At 45.7% G+C, this 16,693-nt stretch overlaps 2 protein-coding genes across 4 annotated transcripts; both read left to right on the top strand.

The window, feature by feature from the left end:
- Positions 1-1,410: 1,410 nt before the first annotated feature.
- Positions 1,411-4,997, top strand: LOC129194969 (7SK snRNA methylphosphate capping enzyme-like). The gene is made up of 7 exons (XM_054800595.1): positions 1,411-1,682; positions 1,897-2,123; positions 2,623-2,896; positions 2,963-3,536; positions 4,461-4,673; positions 4,765-4,873; positions 4,939-4,997. Exons 1-7 carry the CDS (start codon positions 1,411-1,413, stop codon positions 4,995-4,997), a joined length of 1,728 nt encoding a protein of 575 aa, XP_054656570.1.
- On the top strand, positions 4,998-16,296 carry LOC129167973 (disks large homolog 4-like). 3 transcript variants are annotated; one of them, XM_054752712.1, is made up of 20 exons: positions 4,998-5,512; positions 5,743-5,850; positions 5,921-5,991; positions 6,637-6,750; positions 9,567-9,617; positions 10,076-10,200; positions 12,706-12,875; positions 12,938-13,074; positions 13,144-13,294; positions 13,379-13,647; positions 13,729-13,831; positions 13,904-14,000; positions 14,070-14,246; positions 14,315-14,352; positions 14,445-14,483; positions 14,553-14,654; positions 14,718-14,890; positions 14,994-15,103; positions 15,178-15,269; positions 15,348-16,296. In XM_054752712.1, exons 1-20 carry the CDS (start codon positions 5,494-5,496, stop codon positions 15,452-15,454), a joined length of 2,253 nt encoding a protein of 750 aa, XP_054608687.1. In that variant the 5' UTR covers positions 4,998-5,493; the 3' UTR covers positions 15,455-16,296. The 3 variants fall into 3 exon arrangements, with proteins under 3 accessions (XP_054608687.1, XP_054608685.1, XP_054608688.1); XM_054752710.1 differs by lacking the exons at positions 4,998-5,512; positions 5,743-5,850; positions 5,921-5,991 and adding an exon at positions 6,001-6,261 and having other exon boundaries at positions 13,144-13,647; XM_054752713.1 differs by lacking the exons at positions 4,998-5,512; positions 5,743-5,850; positions 5,921-5,991; positions 6,637-6,750 and adding an exon at positions 6,929-7,305.
- Positions 16,297-16,693: the final 397 nt, after the last annotated feature.

Raw genomic sequence — 16,693 nt, 5'->3', positions numbered from 1 at the left:
ACATTCCTTGTTTATATTTGGTAGTAAAGGCCATAGGTATGGAGTCATGCGACTTGGACTCAAGTCACAATTGTGATTTACGTTGCATTCGACAATATCATCAAAGACTTGTAATTCTACTTGGCCTTTGACATCAATGACTCAGACTTTAATCTGATGACTTTTGACATTTTTGACTTGACATTTTTAGTGAATGTGTTGACTGTGTATGTGTCGCCATTCAAAGTATTCAACTAACGTGATCGTTTTGCCATTTCCAGCAAGACAACATATTTTCCCTTTCAATCTGCCTCATTGAATACATCTATAAACTGTGCTTATGACTTTTAAGGACTCAAAAATGTCCGGCCTTTGACTTCAGACTGAAATCGACCAGTCTTGTGTTGACCTAAGACTTGCATTAAAGATATGAAACTTGCTCCCACCTCTGGTGCCTTGATCATGTCATGTATCTATTTTGATTATACGTGTTTTATACTGCAGTCTTATTTTCCAACAGTGTGCTGACAATAAATATATAGCTCTCGCGCTAGATTATTTTTGTCAGGCGCCTCTAGGGCCGTCCCTTTGAGCCTGATTGGTTGCCGTTGGTCAAGGAGGAACCACAATCTGTTTTGTGATTTGTCAGTCGACGTCGGTGGGGCCTCGTACCTGCAGGCTGTTCGTTCGAGAGAGGAACTAGCTAGCATGGCTAATGTTATCTGTGTCGTCTGGCTGAGCTACATCTGCGGCGTATGCATGTTGGCACGTCTACGTACTTCTAGACGGGTGTAGAAGTATCTTCGAATTTTCAACGTTTTTGTTGGCTTCGCTGAGGTGTTAGAAAAGTGCTAGCGACTTGCTAAAGAAGGCTAACGAGAAGCTAACTGTTTGCTGGGCCCGGTCTACCATTGGTAAAGACAGCTGTAGGGGCGTGGTTAGGGGTGGTCCTGAAAAGGCAGTCAAACCTTTCATTAGTATTTTTTTTTTTTTACATTTCCTTCGAATGCGTGCGTGTGGATCGCTGACAACAAGTAAGTATGTTTCAACAAAATAAATGGGTTAAGAGTACATTGGATTAGAAGTTAACACATCTCAGTGAACCCACAAAAGCACTCGTATGGGCGCACAATTGACCAGAGTAGAGAATAGTAGAACCCAGCTGTATTGATGCCATTATTCACACAGCATGCTACACAAGGCACATGTAAAACCATGACGGGCAGATTAATTCCAAAGTCAATCCCCACTACACTGATTCTCGTTTGTTAACACGATCAATTTGGACTGCTGACGTCACCTTGAATAATACTCAGTTAAATATGTTGTGACATCGTCCGAGACCCGTTTGAATTGGTGTTGTCATCTAAAAGCAGACAAAATAAGTGATCAAACTATCTTTCACTTTCTGTGGCTGAACAGGTGAAAATGATGTCGCTGGACAATTCAGAAAAAGTCTCCATCAACCACCATCCCCGGCCCCCTAAAGCAGGCAACAGTAAAAGTTCCCTGACAGAGTCCGCTCAGCGTATCAAGAGGAAGCGCTATTCTGTGGATGTTGCCTTTAAGGGACCAGCCAAGCGTCGTCATCGCGCTAGTAGTGATGGTCAAATGGAGTCCGTACTGCCCACACACTTCTTGTTGGGCGGGAACATCTTTGACCCACTGAACCTGAACTCGTTGTTAGATGAAGACATCAACAGGTGACAAAGTTGAACAAAACCAAGCATTGATGTCCTGTAGTACTGTTCCTGTATTTCTCTGATGGAATTCCTGAATTTTGCTAGTGCCTCTGTGGTAGCATCCCAATATCACTCTGCTATCACATTGGTGTCTTGCTAATATTGTCCTGGCATCGTTCCAGTAAATTTGAGACACCACAACACAAATAACTGACTCGGCTTTGATTGTCATCAGGGCAACCAATCAGGAGACTCAGAAGTGTTCCCCCCTGCCGTCCAGGAGCAATGGCCCTATAGAGATCCTGGTTCCTCGAGACATCACTGACCCTTTGAACCTGAAGGGAGGCGGCGGGGGTGTCTTACTGTCTCCCCTCAAGTCCAAGAGGAGACACAGGAACCGACATGGTGGGGACAAGGATGCGGTGCCAGCACAACTATTTCCCTCCACAGATGGAATGACAGGTGAGACACCTGCTGGACCCTACACACATCTGTACAGTATGTCTCAAACATGCACACAGTGTTGGGCAGGACACTTCCATTATTAGTTACTATTTTGGAAGTTAGATTGCGGTATGAAACAAATATAATAATAATTGTAATGCATTTCACTACTCTTGTATTACTTCTAAGTTGCTTTCACCCGAACAGCAGAATTTTTAAGTATAACATTTAACTTGAAAACAATCAATGCCAAAAGAACAGATAATAAGAATAATAATAAATAATAATAACAACCATAATAATCACATTCTCCTTTGAGCGTCTGTACTTCTTCTAAATCAAACCTTTAACTATATTTGATACAAGTTATTTTTGATTTTGTATTATTTCTTTTGGAGAAACTTGATTCAGTAAGTGTTCGTTTCAGTTAGTCAGACGTTCTGGAACAAATTAATGACACTAACCATGGTTCCAGTGTACCTGTATATGACTGATACCATGTGTTTTGTTATGACAGTTGCGTTGTTGGCCAGAGAGGGCAGTGTTCCGGTTTCTCCACTTCCTTGCGAACTCAACACTGCTATCACCTGTCGAGAGGACATTGCCCCGCCCCCTATCCTTTTCAGAAGGCACACCCACCCTCCTCCAGGTGGTGCCCACAAATCAAATGACCACCGCCAGAAGAGTCGAAGACGCACCACCTCAACGAAGTCGTCAGACCTCATCTCTGACTCTGTCAATATGACAGCCCGGTTCCAGACACCACTGGCAGGAGGGGTGGGAACCGTCCGGTGGGTGTTACAGTATAAACACTGGAATGTGATTGACTGTCAGGTAACTTGACCTTTGCACTGCAGGTGTACATGTAAACCAGTTGCTGCTCAGCCATCAGAGAAGAAGGACAAACACCGCTACCAGTATGGCAACCATTGCCACTACTATGGCTACCATGGTTCGTATGGCGTCGGATGGGAGGGGCGTGTCGGGCCCCAGGAGGACTTACGGCTACGCTTGCTGGAAGCTGATTGGTTCAGAGACAAAAAGGTGCTGGACGTGGGCTGCGGTGCTGGTCACCTGACACTCTGTGTTGCCCGTGGGTTTAACCCTGTCCATATCCTGGGGGTGGAGCTAGATGGAAGATTGGTGCATGCTGCAAAGCAGAACATCAGGCACTTCCTGTCACATGACCTGGTGGAAGCGGAAACAAAGAGGAGAGGCTCCACTGTCTCTTTGTTTTCTCCAATGACAGAAGGAGTCAGAAAGGAGGTGATGAAGGACCTGAAGCAGGAGGGAGAGGAGGATGAAGCTTGGCGTCTCCTCTCCTTCCCGCTGTCGTTGCGGGTCAGTCGTGGCCCTTTGGCTGCTCCTCCTCTGCTCCTGGCTGCTCCTCCAGCCTCCTGCAGGTTTCCCAACAACATCTCATTCATCCAGGTGAGTGCCGTGCTCTACTTTGAACAACTTTACATTAAAAAAGGTTCTGACCAACATGTTATTCTCTAACAAAAAAGGTATTGTCTAAAATCTGAATAAAGAGTACCTTCCCAATCCAAAAGGTGTTGTATTAAAGGTCTCCTATTATACAAAAGTGACTTTTTAATGTTGTTTAACAGTATTGTGTGTCCATAGAGCCTTTTTATGAGCACCAGACACGAGAAAAATCTATCATCTCCCTCGCTTGCTTTTGAAGTTGCGTGCTTATGCGATGTCATGAAGGAAAAACCTTCTTCATCAGGACATGATATCGTCTAGCTAGATGAGCCCGCCTTCTGTATATGCTACCACTTCACGGAGGACAACTTTGTGTAAAAAAAACAACAACAGGCAAAGCAACCATTCTTCGCTACCCATCTTAAAATACGTAGAACTTGTAAGTTTGTTCATGTTTTTCTTCAGCGAATAGGCTAACCTAGTATGATGATGTTGTTAAATGTGAGTGTATTATTAGCACTGGAAGTCACATAGTTATGCCAGTATTGCTAATGTCTCTGGTCTCCTGTCCCACTTCTTAATGTTATGTTGTTGTATGTGATATACAGTACAACATCTATTACAGTGGACAAGTGCAGAGCCACAGTATAATGTATACCTGTATGTAAAAAGTGGAGAAAGTGCACAATAGTACTTCTTGGAGAAACACGCACTGTCGGAGACAGTCATGGACAAACACTATATTAGCATTGAAGATGCAGACACACAAATCATAGTGTTCCAGTAGAGCCTACTAAAATCACTTTTAAACTTTCTAAATTCCACCATGAAGGCTAGATTTTGCCCAACAACCTCTACTCTAAATTTGTTGAAAAATAATATAAATGGGACCATTAAGATGCTCATGAGCTGCGACTCCTCCCACAGGGTGACTACGTGTCAGAGCAGGAGTTCTGGCCTGGGCGGGGTCAGTATGATGTCATCATGTGTCTGGGTGTGACCAAGTGGGTGCAGCTGCAGGCAGGTGATGGGGGTGTGTGCCGACTGTTTAGACGAGCCTATCAAAGCCTGTCACCAAGTGGGTTGTTCATTTTAGAGCCACAACCATGGCAACACTATGGCCGCAGCAAGAAAGCCTCGGTACACATACGCACACACTTTTATCACCAAATGTGACATGTTTAGTTGCGTATATGACGGCTTTGTTTCACAGTGCTGTTTGGTCTCCTAGGCAGCGACATACCATCACTACAGGACTTTGCAGCTGAGACCTGAGCAGTTCACCTCTTACTTGATGGACAATGTCGGCTTCAGCTCTTACAGACTGCTCACACACACTGGTACACACGTGCACAAACGCGCGCCCACAATACAACACACTTAAGTGAAGTCTGTTTGTTTCTAGGTAAGCAACAGCCCATCTACCTGTTCCACAAAAGTCCCGCCCACAAGGACAGCAGGTGACATCCTCAAACACCTCCATGGCGCTGCTTGAAGGCAGCATGTCAACCAGGGCTCCTGCCATGCGAAAGGATGGTTAGTCTTTCACCTTGTGTGGACTCAGGATTGTGACAGGTCTACGGTGACTTCTGACAGGACGTGACCCGTCTTTTATCCCATCGTGCATTTGGAGAGGTTTTCTTGTGATGTTGGATGTTTGGATTGCACTGTTTTTCAGTATCCAGAAGTCCTCTCGCGTTTGTGTCATGTGACTTGTCATTGTCAGCTGCTGGATTTTGAAAGTCACACATCTTATGGACTTGTTCGTGGTGTTTGATTCTCTACTGTGGACGCCCCTGACCAAAGAAGCTGATCATGCAAATAAATCAATACGTTTGGCTTACATCGCATCAATGCATTTGTGAGCCGCAGTCATTGAGGCTGCTGACTTCACTACCCAGCATGCAGTGCACGCCTGACAAATCCCTAAAGAGGATTTACGTCGGATCAGAGGGAAGAGATGCCGCTGAAGAGGGACGGTGAGAGAATTTCCGTTTTATTTTCACCAATTAATAATTTTTTTCTTAAGTTGTATTGTGTGTGTGGACACTCAGGAGAGGGCTACGTGTGTGTGTGTGTGTATATACATACACACAGTAGATCCACTGCATGTGCATAGAGCATACGCACAATATGTATACAGTGTATGTGGAATTGTATTTGGTGTACGTCCTGTGACCTGGCCACATGTTGATGGATGAAATGTCAGACACTCAGCGAGCGCTGCAGGTGATGGAGGCCTGTTCTGAAGGGGTCAAGGGTCACGCAGAGAAGCTACTCAACATCTTCCAGAGTGACCTGTTTCAGGCATTGCTTGGTACGCCCACACTCTCGCACGTTATAGATGAACCCAAACAGCTTTATAAAGTGTGTGTGTGTCTCTATAGACATTCAGGAATTCTACGAGCTGACCGTGTGTGAAAGCCAAGCGACGAGCCCCCTGCATACACCTGTCCAGGTACACGAGCACTGCTGTGTCAACAGCAGCATCACCATGGCAACAAGAGCCCAGCCCTCCCCTTCTCGCTCTCTGTCGTCAACGAGGTGCCCCCCCCCCACTCAAACAGAAAATAGCACACTCGTTGCGTTGCCGTCCGCCATTGCACCCCCACCACCCCCCACCCCCCTCGCTCATTGTCGTCAGACGGTGGGAAACGGAGGTGAACGGGGGAGGACAGACAGACAGCAAAGGGGGAGAGAGGAGGGAGGGCGGCAGAAAGATCAAAGCGTGAGTGTGCGTGTGTGTGTGTGTGTGTGTGTGTGTGTGTGTGTGTGTGCGTGCACGTGTGCGTGCATGTGTTGTGTGTGTATGTGTGTGTGGATATGGACTGCCTCTGCATTGTCACCACCAAGGTAAGAGCAGACCGCCACACACACACACACACACACACACAAACATACCCAGTTTTAGTGTGCATGTCTTTTTTTAAGGTGTGTGTGTGTGTGTGCGTGTGTGTGTTACCCTAGTTGTGTCCAGTACCTGCTGATTTATGTGAACATAGTTCTGTCAGGGATGTGTCTTCACGTAAAGGTCAATGAAGGAGTCTTGATGGAAACAGTGTTAGCTTCAGTGCTAATACTAGCGTTCTTCCTGTGTCTGCAGAAGTATCGTTACCATGACGATGACCAACCAAGCCCTGGAAACGTGACTGACGGACACGCCCCCGAGTTGACACGCACACACCTGGACACACTCACACAGCCGGCTGCACTCACTGTATGTACTAACACACACACACGCGCACACACGCATACACATCACCATAGCAATGGGAAAGAAAAGGGGGGATGGGGGGGGTCTCCATGGCAGCAGTATTCTTCTTGTGTGTGACATCACGGAGGGGAGGTGATTCCTAGCATAGAGGAGGGAGGGAGAGAGGAGATGCAGCGAGCATCATTTGGGTTGAGCAGAGCGAGCGGGGGAGGATGAGGATGAGGATGAGGATGACGACCGCTGAAGAACAGCGTCGTCTTGTTGGCGGATTTGCTCGTTAGTGTGCTCCATCTCGTCAGTGTTTGACTTTATTTTATTTTTTTTACTAGGATGAGCTGAGTTGTCAATCATGTTTAACACAGATTGACCAATTTCCTCCTTGGGGAGGGGGGTTAATTATTCATCCGTCACTCCTCCATCTTTATGTAACCTCCTGAAGGGGGCAAGACGCAGAGGAGACAGGAAGTGATGTTTGTATCCGTGTGGTACGCCAAAAAGATGGGAAGACGCTTCATCAACAACGTACGCAGAGCCAAGAGACACAGGCAGAGAATGATGGTACGCCGTATTTTTGAAGCTAACCTTTCACCCCTTCGTGCAAGACTTTGTAGAGTTCAACCAATCGGAAAGCAGATGGGAGGAGGGGCCAACAGCCACCTTCTGTTAGTTAGCATTGTGTAGCATCGCTTACAATCATGTAGCATTCTTGACCTGTCATGTAGCATTCTTTAACATTGTGGTTTGTCATGTAGCATTGCTTAGGATCATGTAGTGATCTTTAGCATCATGTACTGACACTTGTCATCACTTAGAAACATGTTGCATCGCTTAACATCTAGTGTTCTTTAGCATCATTTTCTGTCATGTAACATTGCTTAGCATCATTTAGCATCATGTAATGATCTTTAGCATCATGAGCCGACACTTAGCTTCATGTAGCGTCACTTAACATCATCTAATGTTCTGTAGCATCATCTTCTGTCATGTAGCATTGCTTAGCATCATGTAGCATCGCTTAGCATCACACAATTAGCATCATGAAGTGTTCTTTAGCATCATGTAGCATCGCCTAGCATCATGTAGTGATCTTTAGCATCATGTTCTGACAACTAGCATCATACAAAGTGGCATCACATAGTATTGTGTAGTGAGGTAAAGGAGCATAGCCATGTAGCACCTCATTAGTCTAAGTCAGGGGTCGGCAACCCACAGCTCCGGAGCCACATGCGGCTCTGCAGCCTGTTTGTTGTTGCTCCCTTCGCAATGTTTGAATATTTTTTTAACACCCAAGTGGGGAAAATGTGAATTTTTCGAAAAATATCCAACTTTCTGTAAGACCATAAATGCACCCTGGCAGAGTGGTGATTTGATGAGCGCGAGGAAGGGAGGTGGAGCGGGTGTTTACTTGTCTGTGTTTGTTGAGACATGACAGAGACATCTTTTCTCCCCTAAGCTAAGCTAACCCTTAATATATTCCCCCAAAAAACAAACATCTCAGAAGGAAATAGAGTTCTTAATTCTGCACCGACAGATTCCTCTGTCTTCTCTACTAACAAAGCTGGCTTACCTATATGCTTGATATGTGGTGAGAAACAACAAAAGAACGTGAAGACATTTTCAAAACAAGCACTCAACACTCATAGTAATGTGTCACAATGCTGTCCAAACCTGCACACGATAGGCTCAAACCGGCTGTCACATAAGTCCACCGATTGATAGTTAAGTCGACCAGCGTTAGCCAACGAGCTAAGAGAGGCTGCCAATTAACTGTGCTGCACATTTCTTACGGTGTCAGGTAGCAAGGTTGACTATCACAACACCAGTAGTTACACATGCACACTGCACTTCTATTTGTCGTGTTCAGTTGTTATAAACTTTTAAAAGTTTGTATGGTGTTGTTTTAAGCTGATGTTGTGTGGCCCTGGACTATTTGTCTTGAGTGGGCGAGGGGGCAAAATGGCTCTTTTGACAGTAAAGGTTGCCGACCCCTGGTCTAGGTTTTAAGAGAGCTTGAGCAAACTGAAGACAAGCTATAAGCAGAGTGGTGGAGGAAGGCTAGCCTTGCAGATAGACTTCATGTTCAGCCTAAAGTCTTTAAATCTTGTCTAACGAGACATTTTGATGCCAACAGTGTGTGAGCTCTTTCTAATTGTGACTAACATGCTATAGGTGGTCATCAGTTCCCACCACATCATCAAGTGTTGCTAATTCACAGCGGCCAAGCTGCTAAATGATCAACAAGAAGCTTTGACTTAGTGTGTCAGTTATTCATTTGTGACCTGCACGCACGCACACATGCACGCACACATGCACGCACACAGAGGTGTCATGGGAAATGAACACAATGTGAAGTGTAACCAGCAACACTGTTACGTAATTATCGAGTGCACATGCTCCTCCTCCTGGACTTAAAACATCGTGTCATCTTCTCATCGCCCCTCCTGGCGCATGCTAGAACAGATTATAGGTGTTGTTGCTAGTTGGCCGTCTATCTATGGAGGACATGCTATGATTTGTTTTGTCCTGCACTAACTATTTCACTGGCTGTTGGCGGCACACTTGTCTGAATAGTAAAAGTCATTACTGACATCGAGTGCCTCATTCTTGTCAGAGCCCACGCTGCCGAGTGCACAAACGGCGCATGTATGGGCAGAGCTTATGGCAGGTGTAAAGTAATGTCATTGGCTGGTGCTTGAGAGAGGCGGTTGCTATAGCAACAGTTACACTTGCTGCGGTGAACAGAGCCCCAAAGGCTACTGTTGCCGTGGTAACAGTAGAGCGATGCTCAATGTGATTTAACTCTTCATGTGTTTGCACAGATGAACGGATCTGAAGGAGAGCTGGAGTATGAAGAGATCACGCTGGAGAGGGTGAGCACATGCATGCACACATGCGCGCGCGTGCGAACACACGCAGGTTTGTTGGAGGAACGGCATGAGAAAAAGAAAGTGGCACTGACAAAAAATTTGGAATAAGCTAAACAAGGGTTTTCAAACTGTGGTCTAGTGAGACTTTCCCCAGATAAGATGATGATAATTGATGATACGGTTGAGGCCTGCCCTATTCCTTAAAAAAAATAAAATAAAATAAAAAGATTTTCTGGAGCATATTTGTGAATTTTTCATCTCACGCCGGGCTCTGTTTTACTTGCTCCGTCCGTGTAGGATCTAAAAATCTATTCATTTTGACATCAACAAAGTTTCTCAAGCTACTGTGTCTCCCCTGAGGTTTTCAGGCTCACACTTTTGACTGAACAGATGTTGTTAAATGTGTTATGGATGCTGAACACACCACCACTGTCACTGCGTGTGTGTGCATTCTTGCACAGGGGAACTCTGGGCTGGGATTCAGTATCGCAGGAGGAACTGACAATCCTCACATTGGAGATGATCCATCGATATTCATCACCAAAATAATTCCTGGAGGAGCTGCTGCTCAGGATGGACGTCTCAGGTACACACACACACATACACGCACACTCTTTCACAGCATACGCAAACACATATTCAGTACAAGCAAACACACACCCACATACTCCAGCACATACACAGTAGTCCCTCCCCACTTTGCGCTTTCAATTTTGCGTCTTCACTCTCACTGTTTTTTGAAATATATTAATAAGTCATTGCTGTTTTGGGGTTGACTATGCCCTGTTAGTCAAAAAATATGCATGTTGAAGCCTAAATTATGCATTTTCAAGCATAAAAATGACAAAGTGAAATAAAATACAAATAAAAAAACATTCAGAAAATGCATTGAAAGACATGCTGTGGTTTGTAGTATTCTACACTGGTCACTCGGTGTCAGCAGTGTTACATTGATGAGACATAAGTTAAAAAAAAAAAAAAGAAGAAACAATTATGTCTTATTTTCTGTTTTTATGTCTACCATATTGGGTAATACGAGTGTGAATGTGACTATAGGGGTGTTATTTCATTTCTAGAGAGCTCAGTAGTGTTAAAAACGTCACTTATCACGGTCGGCTCTGGAACCAATTAACTGCGATATGAGGGATACGAGGGATGACTGTACATGACTGTACGAGTTCCGTTCCTAGACGGTAATGTAAGTCGAGTTTTGGTGCAAGTCAGTTCTTATACCTAAATTGTACCTACATGAAGTCCTCCGTCATTCACACTGTACACAGAACACAAGAAGGACATGACCTATAGTAATAAAACACTAAACACAAGAATTAAATGTAACAATAATAAAGTAGTAATCTAAAAACAAATAAGACGTAATAAAAAAAACAAAAGCCAAAGCACTAGCAACCGTTCCTTCTCAATAGTACAGTAAGACCACTACACTGCTTAATTATTACCGTTACTTTCATAGGAGCAGATCCTTTAACAGGCTCAAAGGTAGTGTAGCGACCTGAAAGTTATGCATAGTGTTAAAAAATGTCTTTTGAATGTGACATGTGTCCTGACTGTGTGTGTGTGTGTGTGTGTGTGTGTGTATGTGTGTGTGGGAGGAGGACGGCTCCGTGCAGAGGGGACAGTTGAGTTTGCTGATGTTGTTTTGGCATAGTTCGGCCGACAGTAGCCTGTTGTTTTGTTTTGCAATAAAAATATTGTTGATTTACCACCTCCGTGTCATCCTTACAACATTCTGGGTAGATGTTAAAATACCATCTTTATACTCAATGATGCTTGCAACAATCCAGTCTTGAGGGTCATGTGACTGAGCCACACAGTGTATTCTTCTGCTGTAAGTAGTTCTTGAGTGAATCCTGTGCTTACGGGCCAAAATTAAGTTTTTAATTGACTTATGGGAGTGCGTACGTGACCATGAAACGATGAAACCCGCAACGCGGTAAGGACCACTTGTACACGCGCACACGCAGGTACATACACAAAAACATAGACACATAAATACTGTATACTCAGAGACACATAAACACATGTACATGCACACACATACACATATTCAAGTGCGCATATGCACACGTAACATGCATGCATATGCACATATACAGTAAGTACATGCTTTTTCAAAGTTGTGCAAAAGTTGCAATGTCTTTAGGCTTCCTTTTTCAATAGTTGTACTAGCTTGTGATTTCATGAATTTGTTATATTTGTTATCAATGTTTTTAAGTGTTCTCAGTAACCATAACCCCACAAAGCACAGGATTTCAACAGTCACAGTTAATAATGCTGAAGAATGAAGAAATACTCGCAAGGGACATTTTTATAGAAATGACACTTTCTGTACCAGCTGTAGGCGGCCTTCTCTCAAGTATATCCAAGTTTCAGATGTACTGTAAAAATGGTTAAGGAGTGGATTCACTTTGCGATGCTGTATGTGCACGTATGCCTATTAATGTCATTTTCGATATATTCACTATTCATAAAGTGTAGCTTTAGGCGTTATATGTAAACAAGGAAGTGAGGACGTGTGAGCAATGCAGACAGTTCACTTGGGCGTTTGAGTGCTTCTCAGGGACGAATGTGGTTGACAAAATGTGCGGGGAAATTGCAAGGATTGGAAAAAGTTGCGAGGCAGAGCATAATTTGCTGGGATTGCTTTAATTGGCATGAATTGGTTGGTTTGCGTTCGAATCTCCGTTGGGCATCTCTGTGTAGAGTTTGCATGTTCTCCCCGTGCGTGCGTGGATTTTCTCCGGGTACTCCGGTTTTCTCTCACATTCCAAAAACATGCATGTTAGGTTAATTTTCGCGACTCTAAATTGTCCATAGGTATGAATGTGAGTGTAAATGGTTGTTTGTCTACATGTGCCCTGTGATTGACTGCCGACCAGCCCAGGGTGTACCCCGCCTGTCGCCCAAAGTCAGCTGGGATAGGCTCCAGCATACCCGCGACCCTAATGAGGATAAGCGGCATAAAAGATGGATGTATGGATGGATGGTTCGATTGCAACATCCTGCAGGGTCTGATACAGTACATGCACACCCAAACACACATACACAGACTCAAACATACATTTGTCCCCAGGGTGAACGACAGCATTGTGTTTGTCAACGATGTGGACGTGCGCGAGGTTACTCACTCCGTGGCCGTCGAGGCCCTGAAAGAGGCGGGGCCTGTTGTCCGGCTGTATGTACTGCGGCGGCGCCCACCAAGCGAACATGTCACAAAGATCAAACTGATGAAAGGACCCAAAGGTAAGGAAGGCTCTAAGAAGCTGACCACGGCTGTCAAAGTGGTACGCTCCTGTTCTCTTCAGGTCTGGGCTTCAGCATCGCCGGCGGGATTGGTAACCAGCACGTCCCGGGAGACAACAGCATCTACGTCACCAAGATCATTGAGGGTGGGGCGGCTCAGCGGGACGGGCGGCTCCAGATCGGCGACAAGATCCTGGCGGTATGTCACATCAAGTCAGCGCCACTGCGCCCGCTGAACTGTACTCGTTTGTCTACCACCCTATTCCAGGTCAACCATTTGTCTCTAGAGGATGTCCTGCACGAAGATGCCGTGTCAGCCCTAAAGAACACGGGCGAGGTGGTCTACTTGAAGGTGGCCACGCCCACCTCCCACTACATCCACCCGGCAGATCGATTCAGCCCCCCCGACCTCACCAGCTGTACGTCGTGTGCTGCTAGCATGCAAACAGTGGAGCAAAACAGCCAGCAGGAGGCAACATCTCAAACTCCGTTTGTATCTGCAGCCTACATGGAGCCAGACTACATGTGTGATTATCCGCAAGCCCTCCCGCCACCATCACCACAGCGCTACTCACCACTCCACCGCGGCATGATGGGAGAGGACGACTATGGCCGAGAACCTCGCCGAGTGTGCGTGCAGCGTGGCGCCAGTGGTCTGGGCTTCAACATCGTGGGTGGCGAGGATGGAGAAGGAATCTTCATCTCCTTCATTCTCGCTGGAGGACCGGCGGATCTCAGTGGAGAACTTCAGAAGGGAGATCAGATCCTCAGCGTGCGTATGATGTCACACACATTGGCCATAATGCCACACCTGCAGCAGCGTGCAGCCACACACGGCTATGTTTGTGTGTAGGTGAATGGTGTGGATCTCAGGTTTGCCACACACGAACAAGCTGCAGCCGCTCTGAAGAACGCTGGTCAAACTGTTACCATAGTGACACAATACAGACCTGAGGGTGAGTGCACGTGCACATCACACTTGGCTGAGTGTTTATTCATTATTAAATAGCCATCATGGTCTTGTGTAGAATACGGCCGCTTCGAAGCCAAGATCCACGACCTGCGCGAACAGATGATGATCAGCTCGCCAGGAAGTCTGCGAGCCAGCCGCAGCTTCTACGTCAGGTGAGAGGCCAGCAGCCATCACACAGGAAGTGGACCGCTAGGCTCTCTAATGACGCATGTGTGTTGCAGGGCCTTGTTTGACTATGACAAGACGTGGGACTGCGGCGTCCTGTCACAAGCTCTGGACTTCAACTTTGGGGAGGTGCTTCACGTGATTGACAGCACAGACGACGAGTGGTGGCAGGCCAGACGGGTGAACCAACAGGGGGAGCTAGAGGAGCTGGGATACATCCCGTCCAAACACAGGTGACGCATGCAGTCTTTGTTTTTGTTAGTTTTTTGACTTTTTGACACATTGTTTTTGGCCGTTTTAGGGTGGAGAGGAAGGAGTGGTCACGGATGAAGAGTAAAGGTGAGTTGAGATGACAGTGAAGAGGAGGAGGAGGATGACGAAGAGGCATTGCGACCAAGCGGATGTTTTTTGTTGTTGTTGTCTTCCCATAGGTTTCGTTCAAAGCTACGAGCCGGTCACGCAAACGGAAGGTTGGTTAACATTCTCCTTAGCAATTCCATGTGAGCGGTGGAGCTGAAATGCAACTCGTGTTTCCGCAGTGGACTACGCCCGACCCGTCATCATCCTGGGGCCGACCAAAGACCGTGTCAACGACGACCTGCTAACCGACTTCCCAGACAAGTTTGGCTCATGCGTCCCACGTGAGTGCGCGGCTCGTCTCAGTGTCTGCGGCACAAGCGTGTGACAGGCACATCTATCTGCAGATACGACTCGCCCTCGCAGGGACTACGAAGTGGACGGGCGGGACTACCACTTTGTGTCGTCGCGAGAACAGATGGAGCGCGACATCCAGTCGCATCACTTCATTGAGGCGGGACAGTACAACAACCACCTGTATGGCACGTCGGTACAGAGCGTCAGACAAGTAGCCCAGCAGGTGAGGCGCTCTCCACCTGGCCGCCTGCATGTGGTCTTTAGTAGGCTATTTCAGCTGCTGTGTGTGCGCGTGTGTGTGTGTGTTCACACGTTTGTGCATGCAGGGCAAGCACTGCATCCTGGATGTGTCGGCCAACGCAGTGAGGAGACTGCAGGCGGCTCATCTCCATCCCATCGCCATCTTCATTAGACCACGATCTCTGGAGAACGTCCTGTGAGTCCATCAGGTCACACTTCAACGGTGCCACCTAGGAAATATTCTCATTTTGTGTGTGTGTGTGTTTGCAGTGACCTGAACAAGCGCCTGTCTGAGGATCAAGCCAGGAAAGTTCTGGATCGAGCCATTAAAATGGAACAGGACTTCCTAGAGTGTTTCACTGGTAAATCTTTTATTTGTTTTTTGTTTGGGTGAGTGAGACTTTCAAGCCTCTAAAATGTACATGTATGCACACATGCAGCCATCGTGCACGGGGACACCTTCGAGGAGGTCTACCACCAGGTCAAAGTGGTCATCGAAGAGCAGAGCGGTCCGTACATTTGGGTAGTGACTCGCGAGAGGCTCTGATTGGTCAGCCAAAGTCCCTTCCCGTGCACATATTGTTGTTTTTGTGACAGTGTATCCATGGCAATGCAGGAGTGGGCATGTGTGATCAGATCCATATCATCACACTTGTAGAATTTAGCTAACATCTTTATATTATCCTATTTAATTATTTATTTCCTTACCGTATTTATGGATGAATTTGATTGTGCTGTACATGGTGTGTGCGTGCGTGTGTGCCTGTGTGCGTGCGTGTGCGTGCGTGCGTGTGTGTGTGTGTGTGTGTGTGTGAGTGACTGTAAATACAAATATGGGGCTTAAACAAACACACACACACACACACACACAATGAATTCAGGGCTTTCACTTCACGCGATGCTTTGCTTTGACCACCACAAACATGATCATATCCTGGTCACTTGACCACTAGGTTGGGAGCCGGGCTTTGATGAAGCCTTTTTTTTTTCCATGTTACCCAATCTTCACCCACCACATGTCTGGAATTCACCTCCCACAATCCCTTTGTACAGCAACAACACTGTGGTCATGTCTTGGCTCCGCCTCCTGAGCTAATGCTAACTGCTAATGACGTTCCATGATTCCCTTCTGCTGAGTCAGTGTGAGCCAATGACAAATGAGTTAAGTCAATCTTGAAATAAAACTCTAATAAAGAACGAGTCTTTCGAGTCGGGACTTGGTGGGTGGAAACTTGACACCGCAGAATTCCTTTTGGCGGCACCAAACAAGTTTTTGCGTTTTGTCCAACAAGGTGAACAAGTCCTTCGAGAAGCCATTTTTGTCCTCTTCCCAGAATGTATCAACAAAGAGTGGCTGTGACTAAATAATTTAAAGATGCAATGAATTCATCACTTTGTATTTTTCCTATTTCATATAAGTAGCATGCATTTATTGTTATTCTCTGTCTTCTTTTAAAAAAAAAAAATTATGAGGACATTTAGACGACATTTGGAAATATAGTGTGGACCAGGGGTGCTCACGCTGTTTTTTAATATATATATATATATACACAGTATATATATATATTTACTGTATTTATAAATGTATTTATGTATGTTGTACATGTATATCGGGGTGAACAAACTTTTTCGGCATGCAAGTTACAAGTCGACATGATCTATCTCTTACGACAAAACATACAGTGGTGTGGGAAAAGTGTTTGACCCCTTCCTGATTACTTATTTTTCTGCGTGTTTGTCACACTTAAATGTTTCAGATCATCAAACGAATTGAAATGGTAGTCAA

This window comes from Dunckerocampus dactyliophorus, chromosome 15 (assembly GCF_027744805.1).
Source record: "Dunckerocampus dactyliophorus isolate RoL2022-P2 chromosome 15, RoL_Ddac_1.1, whole genome shotgun sequence".
NCBI lineage: Eukaryota > Metazoa > Chordata > Actinopteri > Syngnathiformes > Syngnathidae > Dunckerocampus > Dunckerocampus dactyliophorus.
The sequence above is the reverse complement of the archived record's forward strand: the minus strand, read 5'-3'. Positions and strand labels throughout refer to the sequence as shown.

Coding starts and splice junctions, on each gene's coding strand:
- LOC129194969 (XM_054800595.1), top strand. CDS start 1,411: ATGTCGCTGGACAATTCAGAAAAAGTCTCCATCAACCACCATCCCCGG. Junction 1,683..1,896: donor TTAGATGAAGACATCAACAG/GTGACAAAGTTG, acceptor GATTGTCATCAG/GGCAACCAATCAGGAGACTC. Junction 2,124..2,622: donor CTCCACAGATGGAATGACAG/GTGAGACACCTG, acceptor TTGTTATGACAG/TTGCGTTGTTGGCCAGAGAG.
- LOC129167973 (XM_054752710.1), top strand. CDS start 6,028: ATGGCAACAAGAGCCCAGCCCTCCCCTTCTCGCTCTCTGTCGTCAACG. Junction 6,262..6,636: donor GGCGGCAGAAAGATCAAAGC/GTGAGTGTGCGT, acceptor CTGTGTCTGCAG/AAGTATCGTTACCATGACGA. Junction 15,104..15,177: donor CGATCTCTGGAGAACGTCCT/GTGAGTCCATCA, acceptor GTGTGTTTGCAG/TGACCTGAACAAGCGCCTGT.